At 45.1% G+C, this 25,482-nt stretch overlaps 1 protein-coding gene across 1 annotated transcript in view; it reads left to right on the top strand.

The window, feature by feature from the left end:
• Positions 1-25,482, top strand: part of MTHFD1 (methylenetetrahydrofolate dehydrogenase, cyclohydrolase and formyltetrahydrofolate synthetase 1) — a 63,331-nt gene that overhangs the window by 10,164 nt on the left and 27,685 nt on the right. Inside the window, exons 2-11 of the mRNA XM_040975464.1 lie at positions 4,814-4,898; positions 13,370-13,429; positions 13,715-13,768; positions 15,105-15,241; positions 15,508-15,608; positions 17,350-17,486; positions 18,344-18,455; positions 24,093-24,220; positions 24,910-25,007; positions 25,201-25,374. Of these exons, the coding sequence (XP_040831398.1) occupies positions 4,814-4,898; positions 13,370-13,429; positions 13,715-13,768; positions 15,105-15,241; positions 15,508-15,608; positions 17,350-17,486; positions 18,344-18,455; positions 24,093-24,220; positions 24,910-25,007; positions 25,201-25,374 (1,086 nt within the window). The remainder of the gene's footprint in view (positions 1-4,813; positions 4,899-13,369; positions 13,430-13,714; positions 13,769-15,104; positions 15,242-15,507; positions 15,609-17,349; positions 17,487-18,343; positions 18,456-24,092; positions 24,221-24,909; positions 25,008-25,200; positions 25,375-25,482) is intronic.

Here is a 25,482-nt window from a genome sequence, read left to right as displayed (position 1 = left end):
CTGCTGTGTGCAAGTCCAGGCCAGAGATGACTGTGGACCACAGCATCGATGGGCAGGTGGGAAGCAGCGACCAGATTGAAGCCCAATAAACTGCTAGAAGCTGTAAATGACTCTGAACTTGCGGGGGTTGAAAAGTGGAGCTAACAAGATTGACAGGTACAGGATGTTAAGGCACAGGATGGGTTTCATACTGATACAATGAAAGTATTTACCAAATCCTGTAAGAATTCTAGAATAGGCAAACACTGGTGTGTGAAGGAAGAGATCTAGGGATACGTAAAAATAATACTTAGACTCAGCGGGTTGCAAACTACAGGAAGCCAGAACCAGAAGGTGGAAAATGTTTTAGCCCAGTAGCTTAAGGAAGAACAAAATGTTCCATATTTTCTTTTCCTTTTTTTTTTTTTAAAAAAAAGGCTTATTTTATTTTTAAAGATTTATTTATACATTGTATTGAGAGAAGGACAAAGAGAAAGAGCTTCTGCTACCTTCCCAGGCTGTAAACAGGGAGCTGGATAGGAAGTGGAGCAGCTGGGACATGAACCAGTTTCCAAATGGGATTCCCATTCAGTCATTGCACCAGGCCCAAAATGTTCCATATTTTCTGTGCTATCATTTGAATGATCCTAACTTTGACTTTTTTTTTCCCCTAAAAATATAGCTTGCTGAGTTACTGACTCTTTAATGCCTCCCTAGGTGTAGTATTGAGTTAGAAGTTGTGGTTGGTAGGAACCATCCCAGCTATATGTTGGCAGCGAAATACAGGGCAAACAGAGACTCTATGATGGCCTGTGTCAATCAGTGGAATCCTCAAGGACCTCATAGTGCTTGGAGTGGCAAGATTGGCAGTGATTCATAACTGTTCAAATATCAAAACCACTTGAGCAAGAACCTCAGAGCATACCCTACATCTGGGACCTGGGGAGGGTGGGAAATTGGGTGGGCCTTCTCCCTTTAAACATGAAGGAAACAATTTGGGAAAAATAATAGTCTTATCCACTTTCCTGTAGCCCTTGAGCCTTTTTACCCTAATTAACTATGTAAAGATTGTCAAAATATATTAAAAAAAAAAAAGAAAACAAACAAACAAAAAAGAAGTTGTGGTTGGTAGGGCAAGCTGTCCATTTAGATGTTTCACACTCATAATAAAAGATTGCCTGACTGTACTGCTTCCAGTACCGGTTGGGCCTTATTGTCCCACCAGGGCCTTTGTACTTGCTCTTCTTTCTGCTTATGGGTCTTAGGAAGGTCACGTGAGTGCTGTGAGTGAGTGGGCAGGAGTCTCTCCTTCCTTTCTGGCCTTGCAGTTACTGAGTTTTGTTTGTGTTGGAGAGGATGCAGAACTGGAAGAGACTTTGTGTGCCACCACCCCCCCTTTTTTTTTTAATTTATTTGTTTTTATTGGAAAGTCAGATAGAGGAGGAGAGGCAGAGAGGAAAATCTTCCGTCTGCTGGTTCACTCCCCAAGTGGCTGCAATAGCCAGAGCTCAGCCAATCTGAAGCCAGGAACTTCTTCTGGGTCTCCCACACGGGTGCAGGGTCCCAAGGCTTTGGACCGTGCTCGACTGCTTTCCCAGGCCACAAGCAGGGAGCTGGATGAGAAGTGGGGCTGCTGGGACATGAACCTGTGGCTTTATGGGATTCCAGTTTGTACAAAGCGAAGACTTTAGTCACTAGTGCCCACAGTGCCGAGCCCTTTGTGGCCCCCCCCTTTTTTTTTCTTTATCATTTATAATGATTACATGGTTGACCAGGGTGAGAAGGATCAAAGTTTAGGGAAAATTGAGTGAACTTATTGTTTCCAAATTTGCTATTTCTTCTTTTTTCCTGGAGGAAGGGGAGAGATAAAAGGGGAAACCACACATGACATCTGAACATCCCAGGACCCAGGGATGACAAACCACCTCCTCATATCAACCCAGGATTTCCATGTATACATTTCCTGAGGGTTCTGTCCAGGTGGCTTGGATAGTTTTTAAATGCTGCCGATTTCACCAATTGAGGGATTAAGCCCCCCTCTCAGTGCCCATTGGCTGACATGGTAATCCTATAGTTTCACTGAGATTTTTTGCTGTCATCCTTTGACTTGGGTAGTTGTCCGGTTTATTCTGTTCTTCTGCAATGGCACCAAATGAGCTGCCATATTCTCCTTTTATAGCTGGGCCTGTGTCCACTGCTCCACCTTTTTCACCAAGTAGGAAATGCTCTTGCATGTGAGCCCAAGGACCAAGGCCTGTCGTCTCAAGGCTCGCCAGATTCCCCACCCCTAGGGCTCGTGAACCTGGTACCCATCTCACAGGCGGACCCCAGGACACAGGCCAGATGATCCAAACCCCGCTGGATTCCCCCAGCCCCTGGGCCAGGCGACCCAAGGCATGCCAGATCTCCCACTCCTGAGGCTCACAAACCTGGCGCTCTCATTAGTGGGACCCACGACACAGGCCAGGCAACCTGAGCCCCACCAGGTTCCTCAGCCCTGAGGCTTACGAACCCAACATTCTCCTGGCAGGTGAGCCCAAGGGCCAGAACCCCACCAAATCCCCTACCTCTGGGGCTCATGAACCTGACACCCCCGACAGGCAGATCCCAGACCCCAGGATAGGCGATCCGAATCCCACCGGATCCCTTCCACCTGCCACCTGGGGCTCACGAACCCGGCCCCTACCAAACAGGTGAGTCTCAGGTCCAGAGCCAAGCTACCCGAGCCCTGTCAGATCCCCCGCCCCTGGAACTCATGAACCTGACCGCTACTAGCCCCAGACTGGTATGACTCGCCTCACCTCAGCATCCACAATCTTCCTGCACAGCCTGGCCTGGTCTAGACTGCCCTGTTCCAGCTCCTGCTGGTGCTGCAGTCTATCCCAGCCCAGCCTGATTGTCGCCCTAGCTGTAACGTGAACTGGCTGGTGTTGCGGTATGTGACCCTTTTTTATAGGGTTACAAACATGCACACGTCATCTGCTTGAGTCCTGTTATACGTCTGATCTGTTCTAAGGTGATCTCAAGTCCCTTGTGTTAATAAGCATGCTTGGAGGGATGAAAGACAGAGGGAGAGGTGAGCCTGGGAATGTGGCCCTCCCAGGGGCCTTCTGCAGCTGCCGGAAGCACAGCTGATGGTCACTGGGGCAGCAGCAAAGGCCGCAACTCCTGGGCAGTGGCACTCTGCACAGCCACAGTGCTGCTTGTTCTCTTGTCTCAGAGCAGAACCGTGGCCTTGTCACAGGCCAGATTGCAAGATGAAAAACCAATAGGCTGTTTGTTCTTTTAAGTTCTGTTGCGGAGAATATTAATTTGAAAAAAAAAAAAGGTCTCTGACTAGAAATAAAATGTGATATGCTTGAATGAGTTCTTGTATCCTTCAGAATTCTCAGTGTTGCTAGACAAGCCCACATAAAGTGATTCTTAGGCCTCGTGTGCCTGTTTATGTCAATTGTTTGAAAAGAATACGGAAGCAGAAATGGGACTGGCTAAATTAGAATGAGAGCTGTGCCAATGTGAATGTACATTTGTATGCCAAATATGGTACAGGGGGGTAATGTGAAGAAAGCTAAGGGACAAGAGTGGTTCTCCCACACAGACATCCTGTTCAAGTTGAAGGCTAAATCATGTATCTAGGCAAAGTTCAGTTATTTGAGCATTCCCATCTTGATGTTATCCTATATTGAAATATATTGAAAAAATAACTATCCTATGTACCTAGAGGTTATATTTCAAACCTTATTATATTCTGTTGTAAGGAAAATTCTTTTGTGAATTAGATTGTAATTGTAAATTTTTGTATCAAATTTGGGGAGGGGTTCATTGATTTATAATTTAGTTTCATGTGGCTATCCTATGGATATTTTACTAGGGTAGATTGAACCAAAGATGTGAACTTGAGTTGTGATCAGGTAGAACCTGGGGAATAGAAAAGATAAGGATCAGTAATTATTGATTCACTCTGTGTGTGTGTTTTAAGATTTGTTTATTTATTTGAATGGCAGAGTTATAGAAAGGGAGAGAGATATTTATTCCCCAAATGTCACAGTGACCAGAGCGGCATTGGCCTAAAGCCAGGAACCAGGAGCTTCTTCTGGGTCTCCCACATGCTTGCAGGGGTCCAAGGACTTAAGCCATCCTCTCCTGCTTTCCCAGGCGTGTTAGCATGGAATTGTATCAGAAGCGGAGCTACCAGGACTTGAACAAGCATCCATATGGGATTCAAGCAGCAGCTTAACCTGTTTTGCCTACTATATGATGTTATTTAGCGATTTATTTTGTTTGTTTGAAAAGCAGAGTGACAAAGAGGGAGGAACACAGAGAGAAGATCTTCCATCTGTTGGGTTACTCCCCAAATGATTGCAGTGGCCAAGGTCAGGCCAGGCCAGTGCCAGGAACCTGCAACACCATCTGGGTCTCTCACATAGGTGGCAGGGATCTAAGCCCTTGGACTGTTTTTCACTGCTTTTGCATTAGCAGGAAGGTGGATAGGAAGTAGAGCAGTCAGGATTCAGATTAATGCTCTTTTATAGAATACTAATGTTGCTGGTGGTGGTTTGGCTTGCTGTGCTACAGCGTTGGCCCCCACTGTGTGAATTTGGATGCCATCAGTGAATCCATTTTAAATTGTCCCCATATGACCCAGCTGGTGTCAAAACGTTGGAATAGATCTGCATCTATTTGAGACTTGGGACATTGGTGCACAGTTGATGGTACATGTAGCAGGTAATATCCACTCAAAAATTGCTCATTTGAAGCAGAGATGGATAATCGTCCATTACTTTCTTGTGTTTTAAGTGTTGTGTATTAACCCCAGCTTTTCCTTTTTCTCTAGACAAATTAGAGAGAAACTGAAGAATGACGTCACTCAAATGAAGGCGCAAGTCCCTGGGTTCTCTCCAGGCCTGGCTATTTTACAGGTACCATCATAGTGTGTATCTGTTAGCTACGGCCTTAGTCTGTCAAGAAGACTCCTCCTCTTTCTCCTCCACCTCCTTTCCCTCTTCCTCCCCATTTTGAGCTGTTTTGCTTTTGTGTGCAACTGCCTACTTTTTGGTTTCTCTTTGCAAGCCCATATTTTAGCTCGAATTCTTACCTTATCTCTGGCTCAACTGGCTTATCGTGGCCCTCTGCTTTACTCTGGGAATCCTTAACCTGGGCCAAGGTCTCTTTTTAAAAAATGTATTTTCATTGGAAAAGCAGATTTACAGAGAAAAGGAGAGACTGAAAGATCTTCTATCCACTGGTTCACTAAGCTGATCTGAAGCCAGGAGCCAGGAGCTTCTTCTGGGTCTCCCACACAGGTGCAGTGTCGCAAAACTTTGAACTGTCCTCCAGTGCTCTGCCAGGCCACAAAGAGGGGAGCTGGTTGGGAAGTGGAATAGCCGGGATATGAACTGGTGTCCGTACTGGATACCGTGCTTGGAGGTAGAGGATTGGCCAGTTGACCTATTGTGCTGGCCCCATGGCCAAGGTCTCTTAAACCTGCGACATTGTAGAATATCTTTATTGTTCATGGAATTATGCACATCTTCCAAATGTTAATACATTTCCTCATGTAAAATATTTAAAAAATCATTACTATTGCCAATGATCTCATCAGAAAGGTCTGTATGTATTGAGAAGCTGTCAAGCTCACAGTGTGGGTAAAAAGTTGTAATTTCACTTGGAAGCTCACATTTTATCATTGGCAGCAAAACAACTGGTTGTTTTCCTTGATGTGCCAGCCTCACTTTTTTCATTTTTGAGAAAATATTTGCCAAATACTCAAGCCTGAATAGTCTGTTTGTCGTTTTTCTTCCAAGTAAAGATGATGCTCGTTGTAAAAATTGTCTTGTTCGACTTGCAAGATCGAATAGAATATGAGAAAGACATGCACTCGAGGTGGAGGTTTCATCAAATTTCTAATTTGTACAGTTTTATCAAGAGCATCCCTATGTGAAACTACCATCTGGTTTTATGAGATTATGTGGCTATCTTCCAACTGGTGTAGGTGGCTAACATTGCCTTCGTTTTTGTTAGGTGACCAGTGGTGTAACTTTCGTGTCATCAGTATGGAAGTTGCCACAGTAGAAAAGGCAAACACTCTCATGGTAGTTAGCAAAAGTTGTCAACAATACAGTGGAGTCACTTGGGCCAGTCCTTGGCCGGTGGAGCTGGGAGGGCCTTGGAGGCAAGTGCCTGATAGCAGAATGATGGGCCGCCAGACACACAGCCCTGTTGCAGAACCCGCTTCTGTGAGGGCGTCTGCCCTGCCAGCCAGAGATTGACACTGCCCTTGTTATTGATCGTTGTAGCTAAGGGTAGATGTTTCAAAACAACTTATATAACCTCTGCATTTTAGCTTGAAACTCCTTTATCCTCCTTCGCTTCTCTGAGCACCCACAGCTCACTGCGTCCATGCCTATTGCTGTCTTGAGTTTGTACGTTGGAAAACTCATGCTATTTAGGTTGACAAACACTCCTTACGAAAGTATTTTGCAAACTCACATCGTGGCTAATCCTCTGACTGTGATGCTAGCATCCCATATGGGTGCTGGTTCAAGCCCTGGCCACTCCACTTCTAATCCAGCTCCCTCCTAATGATCCTGGGGAAGCTGTAGAGCATGGCCCGAAGCCTCGGGCCCCTACATCCACATGGGAGATGTAGAGGAAGCTCCAGGTTCCAGGCTCTAGACTGGCCTGGCCGTTGTGGCCATTTGGGGAATGAAAGAGTGGATGGATGTTCTCTTCTGAGTCTTCCTCTCTCTGTGACTCTGACTTTCAAGTAAAATAACAAGTAAATCTTAAGGAAAAAAAAAAAAGAAAGGATCCTGGGACTTGAGGTAGCCCACATTTCCAGAAGCATTGCCCTAAGCTAAGTCTGGAACTCCTCTGAGTTGGGCCTCTCCACAGGGCTGTATTTCTCCCTTCTCTAGCCTCCATAGGGTGTGGTTCCTCCACTCTCTGTTTCTTAAACCACTCTGCCAGAGGGCTCAGCCCTGGGATCTCTGCAGGTACATGGCCTCGCCAGACCCAGAGCTTCACAGGATACTTGCCTATGCAGGGCCCTGCCTGGTAGAGTTTCTTCCCTGAACTCCATCCACATTCATTCAGGAGTGTTCACATGGGTACAAGCATGCAATAAATATTTGTACAAATTTGCAAATCAGTATCTAAAAGGCTTCATTTGGGTGGCAAATTGATTTCATTTCAGACGCCAGGAAAACAGCAGCTTCTTCACGGCACCTTCTCCCTAGCTGAATGCCTGCACACACATTTCATTCTTTGCTAAGTCCTTTCCCCTGTTCCTTAGGAATCTCAGAGTACAGTGCTTTCAGAGCCCCCTCCTGCTCCCCTGCTGTTTGCCTGAGAGGCCTTAGCAGAGAAGAGAAGAGCAGGTGGTCTGTCGTTCAATGCCTCATGCGTTCTCTGCTGTGGTGGCTTCTCACTTTTTTGGCAAATTACTAAGGGTCAGGGTGTATGTTGTGGGCGTGTACCTAGCACATTTGGAGACTGGTTATATTTTGGCTTATTCCAGTGAATTGTTTGTTGTAGTAAGGGTAAATGCCATCAGCAAGGAATCTGTTTTTTGTAGACTGTTAATTAAAAACTACAGGAGGCCATTGTTTTGGACTAAGCTCCCTTCCTGGTTCATCAGACCAAGTTAAAAATCAAAATGGGAGTCACTCTTGCTAAAGATCAACTCTTTGTTGTTGTTGTTGTTTTTAAGATTATTTGTTTTTATTGGAAAATCGCTGGATCACTTCCCAAGTGGCTGCAATAGCTGGAACTGAGCCAGTCCAAAGCCAGGAGTCAGGAACTTCTTTCACGTCTGCCACATGGGTGCAGGGTCCCAAGGCTTTGGGTCGTCTTCGACCACTTTCCCAGGCCACAAGCAGGGAGCTGGAAATGAAGTGGAGCAGCTGGGGCATGAACCAGCACCCTCTTGGGATCCTGGCTCATGCAAGGCGAGGATTTAACCACTAGGCTACTATGCCAGGCTTACCAGTTAGTTTTCTATTGTTCTGACTTTCCCTTAACAAGCACGGTAACTCTGGAAATGGTCAAACTGCCTTTTGTTCTTTGTTGTGGCAGCTTTTTCCTGTCTAGCAGAGCCTGCCTCTTCCGCTCAGCTCCTTAAAACAGTTATTATGTGTTATGACGGAGTTTAGTGCTGCCCAATCTAGAGCCGAACATGAAGCCAATTAAGATGTGTTGTAATTCTGTCCTATAACATGATCTTTTCTTGAGCAATTTCAGGAAATGTTTTTCTCCCACCTGTTTTAAAAATTAACTTCTGCCATGGACTTTAGATTTATGGATTGCAGGAGCCTCTATTCAGGGACACAGTTCCACAGCTGGTCTGCTGTGTCCTTATCGATAAGCCAGTGTCCTTGCTGGGAGTATCAGACTTCAGCACCAGAGCCCGCATCTTTGTAGACTATGGCTTATGTGATAAATTGTCTCAGCATCTCTCAGCCTCAGACCTGGTGCTGGCATCTGCCCACACATCCTGTGGAGGTCACCTCCATACTGTTTCTGTCCTTTAGTCCCCATCCTTGAAGGATTATCATCCTATTGATTTTGTCTCTTATAATAGCAATTCAAGGGGCCTGCACTGTGGCTCAACAGGCTAATCCTCCACCTTCACGTGCTGGTGTCCTGTATGGACACCAGTTCGTGTCCTAGCTACTCCACTTCCTATGCAACTCCCTGTTATACCCTAGGAAAGCAACAGAGGATGGCTCAATCCTTGCGACCCTGCACCCACATGGGAGACCCAAAAGAGATTCCTGGCTTTGGGTTGGTTAATCTTTGGCCATTGTGGCCATTTGAGGAGTAAACAAGGGCATGGAAGACCTTCTGTCTCTATCGCTCCTTCTCTCTGTAAATCTGCCTTTCAAATAAAAAATAAACATCTTAAAAAAAAAAAGAGGGCACTTCAGAACGTTTGTGGAAAATGGGAATTGGAAAATAGGTTTGCTAGGGTGCAAAAAATGTAAGTTGAGAGGTCCTTAAAAGATTTCTGGAGCCACTGATGTTGGGGTTTAGCAGGTTAAGCTCCCACCTGGCACACTGGCTTCCCGTATCCAAGCTCCAGTTCAGGTCACAGCTGCTCCGCTTTCAATCCATCTTCCTGCTATAGGCCTCTGGGAGAAGTGGTGGAAGGTTAGTTCAAGCACTTGGGTTTCTGCCATCAACGTGGGAGATCCAGGTAGAGTTTAAGGCTCCGGGTTTCAACCTGGACCTGCCCTGGCTATTGAGACTTTTTGGGAAGTGTCTACCAACAACAGGTAGACACACCTCTGTTTGTGTGTCACTCTGACTTTCAAAAAAATAAATCTTATCAGAAGAATCCCTGGAAAAGTGGCCATTGTGAAAAGCTAAGCATAAATTTCAATTTCTTTGCACTAAAATAAACATATTAATTCTCATTTTCACAAGCTTATCTTTTTCTGAAATTTTTTTTAACATGGTCATTTATTTATTTGAAAGGTAGTGACAGAGAACGAGAGACCTGTTGGTTCACTCTCCAAATGCCCACGAAAGCTGGGGCTGGGCAGGGCTGAAGCCAGAGAGCTAGAAGTCCCATCCTGGTGTCCCATGTTGGTGGCAGAAAGACTGCAGGCATCACCTGCTGTTGTGGGTTAGCCGGAAGCCGACATGGAAGTGGGGTGGCCAGATCCAAACCAGGCACTCCAATCTGGGATACTGGCATCCCAGGTGGCAGCTTAATTTAATTTAAATTTGCTGTGTGATCATGCCTACCCCAGCGACAAACTTTTTGAACTCCCACTCGTGGAAGCTCTTGGAATCTCTTCCCTCTCCTTGATTCCCACTGCTCCCACCCCTGGAACCCTAGAGTCACCTGCTTGGTGGATTAAGGCTTTGGATTCTAGACCCAGGTCCCCTTGACCACAGCTGCCCTTGCTAAAGTGTGGATCTGGTCCCGACCTGTTCTTCATCCTGTGGAAGGAAGGACTGAACACACTATATACAGTGTCTATTGTACAGCTCAAATGATGTTTATAGATTTCTGATTGTTCTAATTTATGTACTTCCTCTCCAGGTTGGGAGCTTCTCTAGAAACCGTATCAAGGGCTGTTCAAAGGTCTTGAGTAGTTTGCCCAAAATCACAATTATAATAAAGGCATTGAGTCTGGGATATGAACCCAGGTCTCCCTCTAAAACCTGCTTGCTTCCCTTTGCTTTTCTAATTCCTTAGCATGGCATTCAAGGACACTCATTATCTGGCCCAAGCAGGCACCTACACTTGAAATTAAAAAAAAAAAAAACAAAAAAACAGCTGGGTACCTTCCCAAAGAACCAGATATTTATAGGAAATTAAAACTTGACTTTCCATAAGAGATATAAATACATATCTATGTCCATTACCCTAACAGATATAATACTCCGACTTAGTAATCTAAAAGGCACCACTTGCTCCCTACCAAGAGCTTTTCCGAGTACATGATATGTGAGTTCAGGAGCTCATTGAGTCCTCACAAAGTACAGGGAAGAAAACCAACAACAATAAAAAAATCGCGAAATGCGACTTGCTTCACTATCCACCAAAGCTTCCTCAAACAAACAGAAGTAATGAATAAAACAATACCCCAGATATTTTTTGGTAGACAGCAGGGATTGGTCCACTGGCCCTTGTCCAAATACTGTCCAGGTTGCGAAGGGTTTAAAATGCAGTAGTGGCAGTGGCTGTGATGGTCTGTGTCCCACAAAGGCCCAAATACGTGTTGCCTGCCTTTGGCAGAAGCAGGTTGCATACTCCTGGTATAAAGAAGCCATTCTAATCTGTTCTGGTAAAAGACCTCAGCTGCCTAAGGAAGGCATTAGCATTCCTGATAAAATGCTTAAGTGGTTTTCTTGAGAAGCTGCAGTGGGATTAAGATTTGTTCTGAGAAACCAGGCTTCCACCCACCCGCTTGAATGCCAGTCAAGAATCTAATGTTCTTTAGCTAAACATTCTTTGTGCCTCTAGTCTGCTAATGATTGTATAACTATTTTCCCCTATAAAAATGCCTATGATAGGTGAAATCTTTAAATCAACAAATGATAATTATTTCTATGTTTATTGGGTACAGTGTGATGCTTTAATACATACACGCTCTGTAAAGTGATCTAATCAGGGTGCTTAGCGTATCCTGTCCCTCAAGCATTTATCATATATTATAAGAATATTCAGAATCCTAGTTACTTAAAAAATATAGAAGGGGAGCTGGCATTATGGCATAGCCAGTAAAGCAATGCCGGCATTTCCTGTGGGTGCTGGTTAGATCCACTTTGGATCCGGCTCTCTGCTAAAGATCTGGGAAAAAGTAGTGAAAAATAGCCCAAGTGTTTGGGCCCCTGCTGCCCATGTGGGAGACCTGGATGAGGCTTCTGGCTCCTGGTTTTGGCCTGGCCAAGCACTAGCCATTGCAACCATCTGATGACTAAAGCAGCAAGAGGAAGACCTCTGTAGCTCTGCTTTTCAAATAAATGGGGAAATATATATATATATTTTACATATAAATATATATATATTTAAAATATATATATATATTTTTATATAAGTTTACTTTGGTACAAAAGATTTTTATATCCATGCTTATATGCACTCTTCAAAAAGTACATGGAAATGGAATGAAAAATTGTGCGTGGATTCCAATTTTTTTTTTACATCAAAATAAACTCCAAAAAGATTGTTTTGTTTATTTGAGAGGCAGAGTGATGAATGAAAAAGACTCCATTGATTTACTACCGAAATGACTGCAACAGCCAGATTGGACCAGGCCAGGAACTTCATCCAGGTCTTCTGTGTGAGTGACGGGGCCCAAGCACTTGTGTTACCATCTGCTGCTTTCCCAGGCACCTTAGCAGGGAGCTAGATTGGAAGCAGAGCAGTGGGGATTGAAGCTTGCACTCCAACATGGGATGCTGGCATCATATTTGGCGTAACCTGTTGTATCATGAAACTGGCCCCAACTTATCTTTCAATTCCATTTTTCTACAAACTGTTTGGAGTCCCCTATATAATTAGAAAGTGATTAAAGAGGAAACATAAGGTAGCAAATACCACAATTCTCGGGAAGCCCCTAGGGGAAGCAGCTACTGTGTTGTACAAAATGACCTGTAGAAACCATCAAATTCCCCTCTGGGGGAATTTCTTGAAATTTAAAATGAGTCCTCTGAGAACTACACAAACAGACAGCTTAAACCACGATCAGTGCCTGTCCCCGCTCTCTGAGGGGACCACCCTGCAGTGGCACCAACACATTGGGCTGTCTGGCCAGCTTAACCCACGGTCAGTGCCTGTCCCCGCTCTCTGAGGGGACCACCCTGCAGTGGCACCAACACATTGGGCTGTCTGGCCTCTTTCTCTTGTGCTGGTGGAGAGTGGCCTGGTTTGCATTACCTTCAGTGCCAAGGGCCCTTCCACATTGCCCGTGGCAGTTGTGGGCAAGAACAGATATGTTGTAGCCTTTTTCAGTCTTGCAAAGGAGTTAAATGGCAATTACAGGAGTATAGCAAAGTATCTGTAACACAAAAAATAAAACCTTGGTGATAGCCGCTCTCCCTTGCATAGCAGTGCAGTGGGTTAATCCTCAGCCTGTGACACCAACATCCCATATTGGCTCCATTTCTGATCCACTTCTCTACTTACGGCCTGGGAAAGCAGTGTAGGGATAGCTCACGTTCTTAGGCCCCTGCACCCACAGGGGAAGAAGCTCCTGGAAGAAGCTCCTGGCTCCTAACCTTGCTTAGCTCAGCTCCATCCATGGTGGCTGACTGGGGAGAGAACCAGTGGATGGAACCTCTCCCACTGTCTCTGTTTCTGTAACCCTGCCTTTCAAATAAAAATAAAAAACATTATATATGTAAACTCTTAGTGATCCATGGTTACAGTGAAAACCTAGAAGTATGTTCATGAGCAAAGAACACAGATGTGGTGGTGAAGATGACGAGGCTCCCGCGCCACCCTGCTGCCTGTCTGTGGAGTCCCTTGGCTGGATCTCTGTTCTGTGTGAGTGCCCTGGGCTCCGTGCTCCATGTGCCTAGAGGCCAGGCTGCTGCAGAAAGTTCTATCACTCAGGGCTGCCTGATAGCGGTTTCTCAGCCCACCATGCCCCTAGCACTCTCCCGTAACCAGGAGACCCTCCCCCCCCCGCCTGGCTTCCTGTTCCTGGTGACTTTTCCAGTGGGAAGCTGCTGGGCTCTGCTGGGGTAGACCTGTAAATGCCATCTGGGTTGTCAGCTACACTCTGTCCTTCCACCTCCCTTCTGTCCCGGAAGTGTTCTGCCACAAGGGTGGCATGCTTGAACATATCCTTTATCAACACTGAAATTCTAGAAGCTTTTCCACACACCGTTATTCTCTAGCCGCCTAACTGGCGTGTGCTTATTGTTCTAGGTTGGCAACAGAGATGACTCCAATCTTTATATAAGTATGAAGTTGAAGGCTGCTGAGGAGGTAAGGCCTGTCACCTCTTTGTCCCTTGCCCTCTGACCTCCCCCTGTACGAATTGTTAGCACCCACAGCAGAAATGAGTAGTTTAACAGCTGTGATTTGCCCTTGAGCATGTTCTTATCAATAATTTTTCTAAACTTCCCAAACAGCAGGAATAGCAGACACGAAACTGCTTCAGTGCAATGGGGACTCCTCCCTCCTGGTTTGTTCTAGTCATTGCAGGAAAAGAAATGGTCCTGTGTCAGCTTCTGTTGCCATTTACTGATGTCACATGTTGTTGTTTTGCAGATTGGAATTAGAGCCACTCACATTAAGTTACCAAGAACAGCCACAGAATCGGAGGTGAGCTGTCAGGAATGGGGCAGCTGAGGGCTTTCCTTTCTGCTTTTTGGTTTAATGGAACTAAAGGAAGTGATGTATTTTACATTCCTAAGCCCTCAAGGGAATTCTTTCTTGGCAGACTGCAAACCTCTAGACTCCCTGCAAACACCCACCAAGGGAGGGGCGCAGTCCTCAGAAGACTCAGTGCTCAGAGCTTCAGAATCAGCCATGGGACTCTGGAGTTTTCTGCATTGAAGCTCACGGAGTGGGCCTTGTTTGGAGTGGGGAAGCCGCTGCTTGGGCTCACTGCATTCCTTTCTGGAGTGTCTGCTTCTGCTCTCAGTATGCCATGCTTCCAATCCAGATGCCTGTAAATGGGCTGAGGAGGCAGCCAGTGATAACCCGAGTCCTGGAGACCCGGCTAGCATTCCTGACTCCTGGCTTTGGCATGGTCCAACCTTGGCTGTTCAGGCCATTTGGGGAGTGAACCCAGCAGAAGGAAAATTTCTCTGTTTCTCTCTTTCTGTCATTTTGCCTTTCAGATTAAAAAAAACATTCTTTTTAAGGTTCACAGAAAACTGGATTAAAGGATTGTTTATTTTGGTGTAAAATTTTTTTGAGTTTGTGTTGTATTTAAAGAATCATCAAAAAAATCTATGCAAATGTACATAATAGAAGGAAAAAAAAAAACTGTGTGTGGACTTCAAGGTAGTTTTTGCACTAAAATAAAACTACTTTTTTGATTTCAGTTTCCCCATGGACCTTTTGAAGTACCCCCGTATGTATTTCATTTATCGGAAGCTCAGGAATAGGCAGCCCAGATCAGTGGTGATTATAAAGTTGAAACTGGGGGTTGACTCTAAGTAGGAAGGTTAGTTGCCAGGAGTAGGTGAGGGAAAAAAAAAAAACTTCCAGATCTCACGTAGATTTTCTGTCTGCGTTGTCCAGCATGTTTTAAATTTAGTAAAAATGAAGTAAAATCTAAACTTCACTTCCTCAATCACTTCAGTAGCCATCATAGTGCTATAAAGTGCAAATTACAAAATATTTCTGTCATCATAGAAAACGTGCCTGGACATTGCTGTACCATGTTTTGATCTGTGACTGTAATGCGTGTATTGCTTTTGAAATAAGTTATGAAAGTTCCTAGTTTTCTTCTTAAGTGGATTTTTCTTTACCAAACAGTAGAGGGATATATTCTGTTTTAAAGCAGATTTTCTCATGGGGCCTGAGGGTGAGGTACACTCAGAGAAGGCAGTGATGAAACTTTTGGGAGGTTGACAATGGGGCAGAACTGATATTTTTGCCTTGTTGACTGTTTCCGTCCCATCTGATTTCTGCATGGTGTTACGTGCAGGTGCTGAAGTGTATCACATCCCTGAATGAGGACACCACTGTCCACGGCTTCATCATGCAGCTGCCTTTAGACTCAGAAAATCCCATCAATACCGAAGCGCTCATCGATGCCATCGTGCCTGAGAAGGATGTAGATGGGTGAGTGTGGCCTGGCTCCCCACGTCACACTTCATCACCATGTGTGCAGTGTAGCAGGGACCTGCAGAAGTCCATGGGGAACACGTGTATATGAAAGCACTACCCGCATGGGTTTTCTTGTGCCCAAAGAGACTTGTATTTTAATTCCTTTCTTGACAAACTATTAAAGCCTCCTGCGGACCCTCCTGCCTTGTATTGGTAACTCAGAGACAGATAACATTTGCTTCTGACTACCTGTATCTGACAACTCCCCTTTGTTCTTGCAGGTTGACTAGCATCAGTGCAGGAAAGCTTGCTAGAGGTGATCTCAATGACTGTTTCATCCCATGTACGCCTAAAGGATGCTTGGAGCTCATAAAAAAGACAGGTAAAAATCAGCCTGGCCTGGAACCTGGCCTTGACACGTGGATGAGTGTAGAGTGGTTATATCCTACGCCAGAAAGAAATGGATTGACTGGCCAAAGGGCCTATCTGCATGGTGCAGACACTTTACCTAATTTCTTATTTAATTTCTCATAACTTTATGGAATAGGAGTTACTGCTGTTGCACAGCTGAGAAGATGGACTCTGGGAGATTAAGGAACTTATCCAGGGCTAGTAGAGCCAAGAAATGAACTCAGGGTTATTTGAGCTCAAAGCAATTTGTTTTTGTGAAAATAAAACATAATCTCTAGGCCATACAAATTTAATGACGTTTCACCATCCCTGAAACCAGCACCAAATCTCTCTGTAGATTCTGAAACTAAACACATGGCCGGAAATGGATCTCTTCAACAATTGGCCATGTTATGGAGTTACCTAGTTAGCACTTTGGTGTTTTGATTTCTTCATAAATACTTTTGGGGGGGGGGAGCTGTAAAAAAAAAAAGTAAGCCACATATTTCAAGTGGAAACTTCTGACCAGCATGTTTTCTGTGGTTGGCAAGAAAAGGTCAAGCCGTAGGCCCGGGGACAGGCAGTACAGTTCAGCCCTATAACCACATTTGTGTCTTTAGCACATTCAGAGCACAGTGTATTATGACCTGATGAAAACAGGCCCTGAGGTGCAGCAGCTGTTGGCTTCCCACTTCCTCCTGTTGAGAGAGAAACTACTGTTTGCCTGCTGCAGCTTCACATTGCCTGCCAATTCCTGAAAAGCATGGGAAGGTGCCTTCTAAGCCCTCCTCGTGTCAGGTCTTTCCTTCTAGATGCTCCTGATGTTTGCATCACCTTAGAGCTTGTCTCCTGATTGTGAAACTGGTTTTCAGCAAGCATACTTTACATCCAAGCTGCCCGATGTAAGGGTCTGCTCCCTCCAGTGCTACCCGAGAAAGAGGGCTCAGGTCACATTCTCGGGACCTTTTCTCTGCTTTCTTCTGGATGGCCAACTCCTTCACAGGCTCCAGTGGGTGGCTCCAAGCAGCTGTGGCCTCCCTTTGTCTCTGTGCTCGTCATGGGACCAGATCTCTTTGATGAGCAGGTAAAAGGTTCACCACTGAATGCTCCCTAAAGCATCTCCATTGAGTAGAGTATGGGTCACTTCTGAAAAGGACATCGGCATCTTTTGAGAAGACTAGTGGCTGAGTAAGCAAAAACTAACTTTATATTACAGTAAAATATTCCTTTTAAGACTTCCACTGCAAGGGAACACTTTTTGTTCTTGTAGTTCTGATGGCTCAGGCCCTAAGCCAGAAGAGAAATTTGGATACAACTGCATAAACAAAGTTGGAGAGAATAACTGATACTAATTTGATCTCCTCCACTTCTCACCATCCCATATACCCTATTTATTGTAATAACCAGTTTTCCCATGTCATGTAATCTGATACCTTTTGCCATATGGCTCTTTAGTGTTATGTCAGGATTTCTTTTTTGAGTGTAGGATTTCTTCCCACTCCCCTGTGACTCAATGAATGGATCTCGGCTTGAGCAGCTCTCAAAAACCCACAGCGACAAGGACACATGTAAAATCCCAGTTTATAGTTGAAATTCTAGAGTTGAGAATATTATTGCCAAAAAAGGAGTGTTTTCAGAAAGAACCTGTTCTTGTGCACTGCTCTTTGGAGTTTTCCCAATAGGAGGGCAGCATCTTTCACCCACCTCTGGTACCTGCTGACTTTCCCTTTCAGGGGTACAGATTGCCGGCAGGCACGCCGTGGTGGTTGGACGGAGTAAAATAGTTGGTGCCCCAATGCATGACCTACTGCTGTGGAACAATGCCACCGTGACCACCTGCCACTCAAAGACTGCCAATCTAGATAAAGAGGTGGGTTCCTGAGTAGGTGTTTCACATGCATCTGTACACATGGGTATCTGTGCTCATGACTCTGTGTGTTCTTTGTGTGTTGAGGTTCTCTTCACAACATGACAATGGCCAACACTGAAGTACCAAGCCCATCGCATGGGCCTTTCCTGCCTTAACTCATTTCACCTCTGTGTACTTCTGGGGTTCCTGTATTTTTGCAAGCTGAAGAAAGTAAAAACTTGCCCAAATGTATGCAGAGTTTGGTTCTGATTTTAGACTTCCACCTCTTGACTGCCTCATGGTAGATACAAATCAGCTGTGCATGTCCTGGGGTTGGCTGCTGGTAGCCAGATCCCATGTGCCTCACAATGATGGGCTCAAAGGCAGAAGTGCCACGAGGGGATGAGGGTGCTGTAAGTCTTAGTTCTGTGACATTGCATCCCTGCATCACATTCCTGAGTCCAAGAATGCTCATGTGTCCATGTCCCCATTGGCAGCACAGGGGATGTTTGAACACTTGAGAAAGGCTCAGCATCTTGGCTTCTTATCCTGTCCCAACAATGTTCTGTGGTGCTATTTCTGCTCATTCCATTGTCCAGGGAAGGGGTCCCAGGTCTGTGGCTCCACAGCAGTGCTCCCCACTAGGCTGCAGGCTCTCGTTGCTTTCCCGTTTGATAAAATGCCCAGAGGAAGACAGGCTTTATGGCACTTGAAGGGCTGAGCATAGCAGTATAGGGCTCTGAGAAATAGTGGCTTTCACTTTGCCTTAACCCTGTGTTCTGTGAAATAGTAGGTAGAAATAAAGACTTCAGTAGAAAATGCAAAGGACTTTTGATAGGTGTCATTTTTGAATTTCTTACATTATTTCATGTCCCCAGGTAAACAAAGGAGATATCCTGGTGGTTGCGACTGGCCAGCCTGAAATGGTGAAAGGGGAGTGGATCAAACCTGGGGCAGTGGTCATTGACTGTGGCATCAATTATGTACCAGGTGAGCGTTGCTGGGGGAGGAAGTGGTTTCTGGTAGAAAGCCCTACAAGAGGTGATGTCTAGGTCAAGGGCAGCCTGAGTGAAGACCTTCCATCTCATGTTACACTTGAAGACCAGAGGTCAGGAGAGGAGGCATTGTCCAAGGGTGTATACTGCTAGCAGGTGGAAAGGTTGCCTTACAGGCTGACCTACCCTGCTGTCAGAGCCCGTGGTTTCCATGCTGTGTCTGGGACGGAGGTGGCAGAGTGGGTGAGGAGGGGGTGGTGTTGAATGAGGCAGAAGAAGGAATATGCTCCATCTTCATGTAGATCACCCTTTATTTTAACAAAGGTGATGGGTGGATTGAGAATATGATGATATGACTGTTGAAAATGCTGTGAGAGTACACAAGAGGGACTCATCATCCCCAGAATTCTCTAGAAGGATTTCTTTTATTTAAAAAAATATATTTTATTTAGATAAAGTCAACAAATGTCATGCATTTCACATTGCAGATCCAGGAACATATCTGTACCCCCTTTCTGTGCCCTCTGCACCCCTTCCCTCATGGTTTTAAGTTTTACAATGACATGATTTCAGGTGGCTTTGGAATCATTGGCTTAACACTCTGTTAGGTAAGGAATTCAACTAAACATTATTCCTCAAAAGTATAGTCAAAAGCTACAAACATGCAAACAGCAATCAATTCCTAAAATGTCAATTTTGCTCATGGTTTTAGGTTAAGTTTAGCCTTTTAAATCATATGCGAAACTATACATGGTATCCTCATTGCCAAGTTACTTCTCATTTATCTCTTTCAGGTAATAATAATGCGTTTTTCTTTCCCCAGCTATAAAACCTGTAAGTTTTCTTCCCAAACATTTCCCGTGTTGGCCCCATTTTTTAATACCAGGAACATGCTTCTGTCCTTCCTATTCTTAGTGTTAGCTGGATGAGTCTCTCACGGTTTCCATCCTCCCAGTTGGTTTCTACCCAGTCCGGCTACCTGGTCTTGCCTTGCCTTAAGCCTTTTCCTCCATGTGCCCCTTAAGCCCATATGAGTTTCAGCAACCACCTGCACTTGTGAGCTCCAGTCTTCGCCTGTGCTGAGCTGGGTCGTTTTTCCTTCCCTGCACTTTTGTTCTTGGTGGGTTTCCACACTTGCATCCTTGGCAAAGCAGGCTGTTCTAGCAACCCTAGAATTTCGAAGAAAAGTGTGAGTGGGCTTCAAAAAGTTCATAGAAAAAGGAGTGAAAAGATAAAATTAGGGGTGGGTGCTTGGCCTAAAGGGTAAGCTGCTAGTTAGGATGCCCTCCGTCCACACTGCAGTGTCGGAGTTTGATTTCTGGCTGCAGCTTCCTCTTGATGCAGACTCTGGGAGAAAGCAAGTAGCTGGGTTGCCACCATCCACATGGGAGACCTGAATTGAGTTCTTGGTTTTGATGTAAAACAATTTTGAAATTTGCATAGTATTTAGATAATACACATCTGGCATGAACTTTTTGAAGACTGTGTGTGAATTTCAAAAATGTTTTTGCACCATACTAAACTGCTGCTCCAATTCCATTTCCATGATCTTCTGGAGCTGCCCCATCTGGCCGATGCTTGGAGCACATCTCACAGGATGAAGAAAGGCACAGTGTAATTGATGAGCCGCTTCTGCAGAGCATCAGCGCAGTGCGGGGCATGGGCCATGTGACTGAGTGATGCTCAGCGGTGCGCGCTGAGCCCTCTCCTCCTTCTCTGTGATGTCTGCTCTCGCTCCCAGATACTGTGAGATTCCTCTCAAACAAGGATGATTTCTCTTTCTTGAGAGTCCTCCACTTCCCCTCCCCCTCTGCCAGAGAACCTGGCAGTATCTCACATTTGGTTTTCTTGTGCTATCCTTGTCAGGCCATCAGCTCCTCTCAGGCAGTGGTCTGAGGGTGCCATGACCGCTTTCCCAGCTTCTGTTGCGTTACAGGAAGGAATTACAGCAAAACTAGTCTTCCCTCCCCCCCCCCCCCTTTTCATCTGAAATTTGAAGCGAAGACACCGAGGTGCCAGGAGCGTTAGTCACTGTCAAGTCTTACCTCCCTCCCACTCTGCCTGCCGTGCTGTGAAGACAGTAGCTCATAATTGATCACTCATCTTTCTGGTAGTATAATTACCTAATGGGTGATAGAGAGAGAAATTGCTCTCCTACAACTCCTTGCTTTGGATACTTGGCAATATAACAGACAAGCTCACTCTGTTGGAAAACTGGCATCTTCTCTGTCAGCTTCCTGCCTTTGGCATCTTTGGGATTCATAGTGAGAGATGCAGAAGGAGAACCTGGGTGGGGTCTTGGAACTAGATAAGGAGCATTGACTTAGGTATACTGTCCTGTTCCCGTGGCTTCCTGACATGTTAAGGTAGAAAAAACGTCAAGGTGGAAATCTTCCCTCCTGGTCAGTAGTGTTTTTGCTAATCCTGAGCACATAGGCAAATAAATATTGAGACTGCGTGTTACTATTCCCGGGGAGTGGCCAGAGTTAATCACAGAGTTAACAGACCAATGAGTAGGCTGAAGGACTTACTGTTTTCTGCAGTCACTTTAATTTAAAAATAAAGTATTTGGAAGGCAAAGAAAGGGATAGAGAGAAAGACCTTTTGTCTGTTGGTTAACTTCCCAAGTGCTCAACACTGAGACTGGGCCAAGCCCAAGCCAGGAACTTGGAACTTCATCCAGGTTTCCCACATGGATGGCAGGGACTCAAATACTTTTCGTTTGTTTGTTTACATAGTTAATCAGGATGGGAAGGGTTGTGGGTTATGGAAAAATGGATGTGATCATTGTTTCAGATTTTTCTATTTCTTCTTTTTGTTTCTGGAGGAAAGGAGGAGATAAGGGGAGAAGCTATACCCAGCCTCCCATCCATTTCAGTACCCGGGGGTGGGAATGGCCACCCGATATCAACCCAGGGTCCCCATGTGGCATACACTCTGAGTGTTCTGCCCGGGTGGTTTCAGTAGTTCTGAAATGCTGTTAATTTTGCCAGTCCAAGGATGAGGAAACCCTTCCAATGTCCGTTGGTTGACACAGTTGACCTTAGAGTCTCCATTTGCCCCGATTTTTGTCATCATCATTTGGCTGGGGTACTTGTTTGATTTGTTCTATTCTCCTTCCTCGGTGATGGTACCAGATGGGACCCAAATACTTGAATCATCACGTGCTGCTACCTAGGATGTACGTTGGCAGGAAGGTGGAACTGCAAACAGAGCTAGGGCTTGACCCCAGCACCCCTGATATGGGTGTAGGTGTCCCACCTGTCATTCCAACCATTACACCAAACACCAGCTCCCACTGCGAACAGTGTATTCACAACTGGACCACTGCTTCTTTCATATTTGGATGATTTTAAAACATTTTGCATGGGATAACAGGGATGCGTCAAATTAAGAATGAATTAAGGCATGCATTTTTCCCCTCCAAAAAGGCGTTTAAGTTTAAAATACAGAGCAGAAAATGTTGGCCACAGAAACATGTGAAAGAATTCCTCCTGCTTGGTATGCCAAAGACCATTTGAGAAGGGCTTGATTAATAGTGTTTTATTTGGAAGGATTACACAGGAGGGAGTGGTTTCCGCTTCACACCCCAGTCCAGACTTGGCTTTCCCAGTGTAATGGCTTCTATATCACCTCTGTCATCAGAGGTCTTCAAATTTCAGTGTGAAGGAGTCGAGACTCAGCTGGATTTTATGTTGAGTTTTTACCTGCAGCTTCCCAATGAAAGAGAAGTTCTAGGCTGGGAGCTGATAATCCAGAGTGCATGTTGGTTTCTGAAGCCATCTACTTAGGTTAAGAAGTCACTTTTCCTACGGACCGCATGGGCAAACACACAGCAGCAGACGTCCAAGCCAACGTTCATAGTGTTTGGTTTAGGAGTAAACATGAACTCTTCCAGTTCAACATTTAGCTGTACAGTAATGGGTCTATGTCTCCTATGTGGACTAAATTGTCCAATGGTAACCCAGAGATGGGGCACAAGAGGTGTGTTAGGCTAACTTGAGTATTAGACTTGAAACCTGTACAAAGGGTGTTATGGTTTAGATGTAGTTTGGCTTTCAAAGTTTCATGTGCTACAGACTTGGTCCCCAAGGAGGTGGTATTAGGAGATGGTGGCACCTTTATGAGATAGGATTAGTGCAAGGTGATAAGGTCTCTGGAGAACATACTCTTAGAAGACACTGATGGGGTTCTGGTGGAACTCCAAGATAGTTCCACAAGAGCAGGTGCTTACAGAACTAGGCTGCTGTGCATGCAGCCTTTGGTTCCTTCTGTTCATACCAACTTCCCTGCCCAAGTTGTGATCCAGCCGGGGGCTCCCTAACTGGAGGCAGACCTGGGACTTTCAAGCCCCCAAACTGTGCATTAAGTAAGTCTCTTTTGTTTATGAAATACCCAGTCTAGGGCCTTTTGTTATAGCAACAAACAATGGACTAATGCAAAGGGCAAACCCATAACTCTGTTTCTTAGGCATTTTGAAATGATGTTAGGACTTATGATGGGAAATATATTTGCTGTCATTTCTGACTTCCTAATCTCAAAATCCACAACTAACCCAAGGAGTCAATGTTCACCAGCTCCTTCTGTGGGAAGGGTGGGAAAAGAAAGCCTTGTGTTTGAAGAATGCTTTCTCAGTTTCTCGTTTGGTTCACAGCAAGCTTGTGAGTAGTTTTATTTATTTATTTTCTTCCTTATCTTTGAACTTCAGATGAGTATGGATCCCACAGCGGCTGAGCTGTGGGCTAACTAACTCTTCTGCTCACAGTTAGTGGAAGAGCCTGCTGGGCTGAGACTCAGGTACCTCACTTCCGTTTTATGAACCACACCGTGAAGCATCCTCCATGGAGACTGGACCAATGCAGGATGTTGTGACTAGTCTGCCGGACCCTGCTTCAGTTGCCTAATTTTGCTCAGGGTCTAGACCTGCCCCTGACCCCTCCTGAAAGTGCACTGACGCCAAGTGTAGGCTGCGCTTTGTTTTGAGTGAGGAATGATGCATCACTGGGCTTTGTTCTCTTGAATAGCTCTGCTTTGCTGATAAAATTTGTAGTTGTTCCTGTATCCTTTTAAGGGAAGCATAATTATGTTCTTTGCCTTCAGCATCCATTTAAGTAGCTGCTCATCTCTGGAATGGGATGTTGGGTTGTTCCTCCAGCTCATGCTTGGAGCTTACAAAATGCTGACAGTTGCTGTAGAAACGGTGTCTGGCAGCTGTGACATAGCTGGAGCTTTGTGCACCACCCAAAAAAATTTCTTTGTAGGCCTTAGCAAATTAACATTTTAAAAGATGTTCATTATATGCTGGATAGCTGGTTTAAGAGTAAAAACAATTGATATTTTATTTGCTAGCAAAAGGACTACAAAAGGATTCTCCAGGTTCTGAAAAGCCACGTAAGCATCTTAGGGTTTTTTTTAGAAGGTAAAAGAGTTTTCTCCCTAGGAAATCACAAACACCTGTCACCCACAGCTGGCAGGTAAAGGAGACCCTCGAGCCTGATAGGACTAGCACATGTTCAAATTCTACTTCAGTTTTTTGGAGTGAATTGTCATAAATGGTCATTTAACTTGGAGATTTTGAAAGACTGGAATTGTGATTCTGAGACTTTGATTTTTCTCCTCCGTTCTTAACCAGACGAGAGCAAACCAAACGGGAAGAAGGTTGTGGGTGATGTGGCATACAGCGAGGCCAAGGAGAGGGCAGCTTTCATCACTCCCGTTCCGGGCGGAGTCGGACCCATGACGGTTGCCATGCTGATGCAGGTGTGTGTGAGGCCAAGTGTGCTAGGGTATGCGATTCCGAAAACCACCCTAGCTCCAGTTACCACTTGTCTCCCCAAATGGTGACGGCACAAAAATCTGCTGCAAAGCTGAGTAAAGATGTGAACCTGTTGAACTAAAAAGGGATTGGAAGATAGAGAATGTATCCGTGACACAGTAAAGCCAGGAATGGTCCAGTTCCAGATCCTTTGGAATACACTCACTTCCCAGAAGAGACAAGTGCAAAGACTGACGTGGCTAGCTCTGTTTGCGTTGACCTACTTAGGATAGCATGAGGGGACTTCAGAAACGCTATGGCAAAGTGGAATTAGAAGATGTTTGTATTGGCATATGTTTTTAAAATCCATGCATACATTTTGCATCACCTACTGTTACAAACTATTCAGAGATCACTGCATGCATGGCTTTTACATTATTTTTGTAGCAAATTAAACTGATCTCTTGATTCCATTTTCCATGAACTTATTGAAGTGCCCCCTCCCCACGCCACATGCAAGCAGCCCTAAATAGTTTGCATGCCCGCATTCTTGTGCTTAGGACTGAACCATTTGAGTGCTTGGGAATTGCAGCTGATCATCTCCTGACTGGACTGAGATAGCCTAGGGTTTGGAGCTGGGGGAAGGTTATTACTAGCCACCCCTTCTTAGTCTCATGGCCGTCATTTTGTTTAGAGCACAGTGGAAAGTGCGAAGCGTTTTCTGGAGAAGTTTCAGTCAGGAAAGTGGGCGATTCAGTACAACAGCCTTAACCTCAGAACACCTGTGCCAAGGTAAAGCTAAAGTTCCCCCGTGGAAACTTCTGTGAATGGTTGGTCTGAGCCGATGATGACTGTGGTGGGCCCATGTGAGCTCTGTCTGTGGGCAGCATCCGAGGTGGGGTGGGGTGCGTGTGAGCTTAGCTGATTAAATTCTGTGCATAAAGATGGAGACTGACTTTTGGTTTTGTTTTTTTTTTTTTTTAAGTGACATTGATATTTCACGATCTTGCACACCAAAACTCATTGGTAACCTGGCCCGAGAAATTGGTCTGCTCTCTGAAGAGGTAGAATTATACGGCGACACCAAGGCCAAGGTGCGGCTGTCGACGCTGGAACGCCTGAAGCACCAGCCCGATGGGAAATACGTGGTGGTGACGGGGTATGGTATAAGACTCATTTTGCCAAGAGACTCTTCCGCATTATTGCTTAATTCATATTTATTTGAAAGTCAGAGAAAGAGCGTGTGCTCCCATCTGCTGGTTATTTC

This window comes from Ochotona curzoniae, unplaced genomic scaffold (assembly GCF_017591425.1).
Source record: "Ochotona curzoniae isolate NIBS_2020 unplaced genomic scaffold, NIBS_Ocur_1.0 contig_2688, whole genome shotgun sequence".
NCBI classification, from domain to species: Eukaryota; Metazoa; Chordata; class Mammalia; order Lagomorpha; family Ochotonidae; genus Ochotona; species Ochotona curzoniae.
The sequence above is the reverse complement of the archived record's forward strand: the minus strand, read 5'-3'. Positions and strand labels throughout refer to the sequence as shown.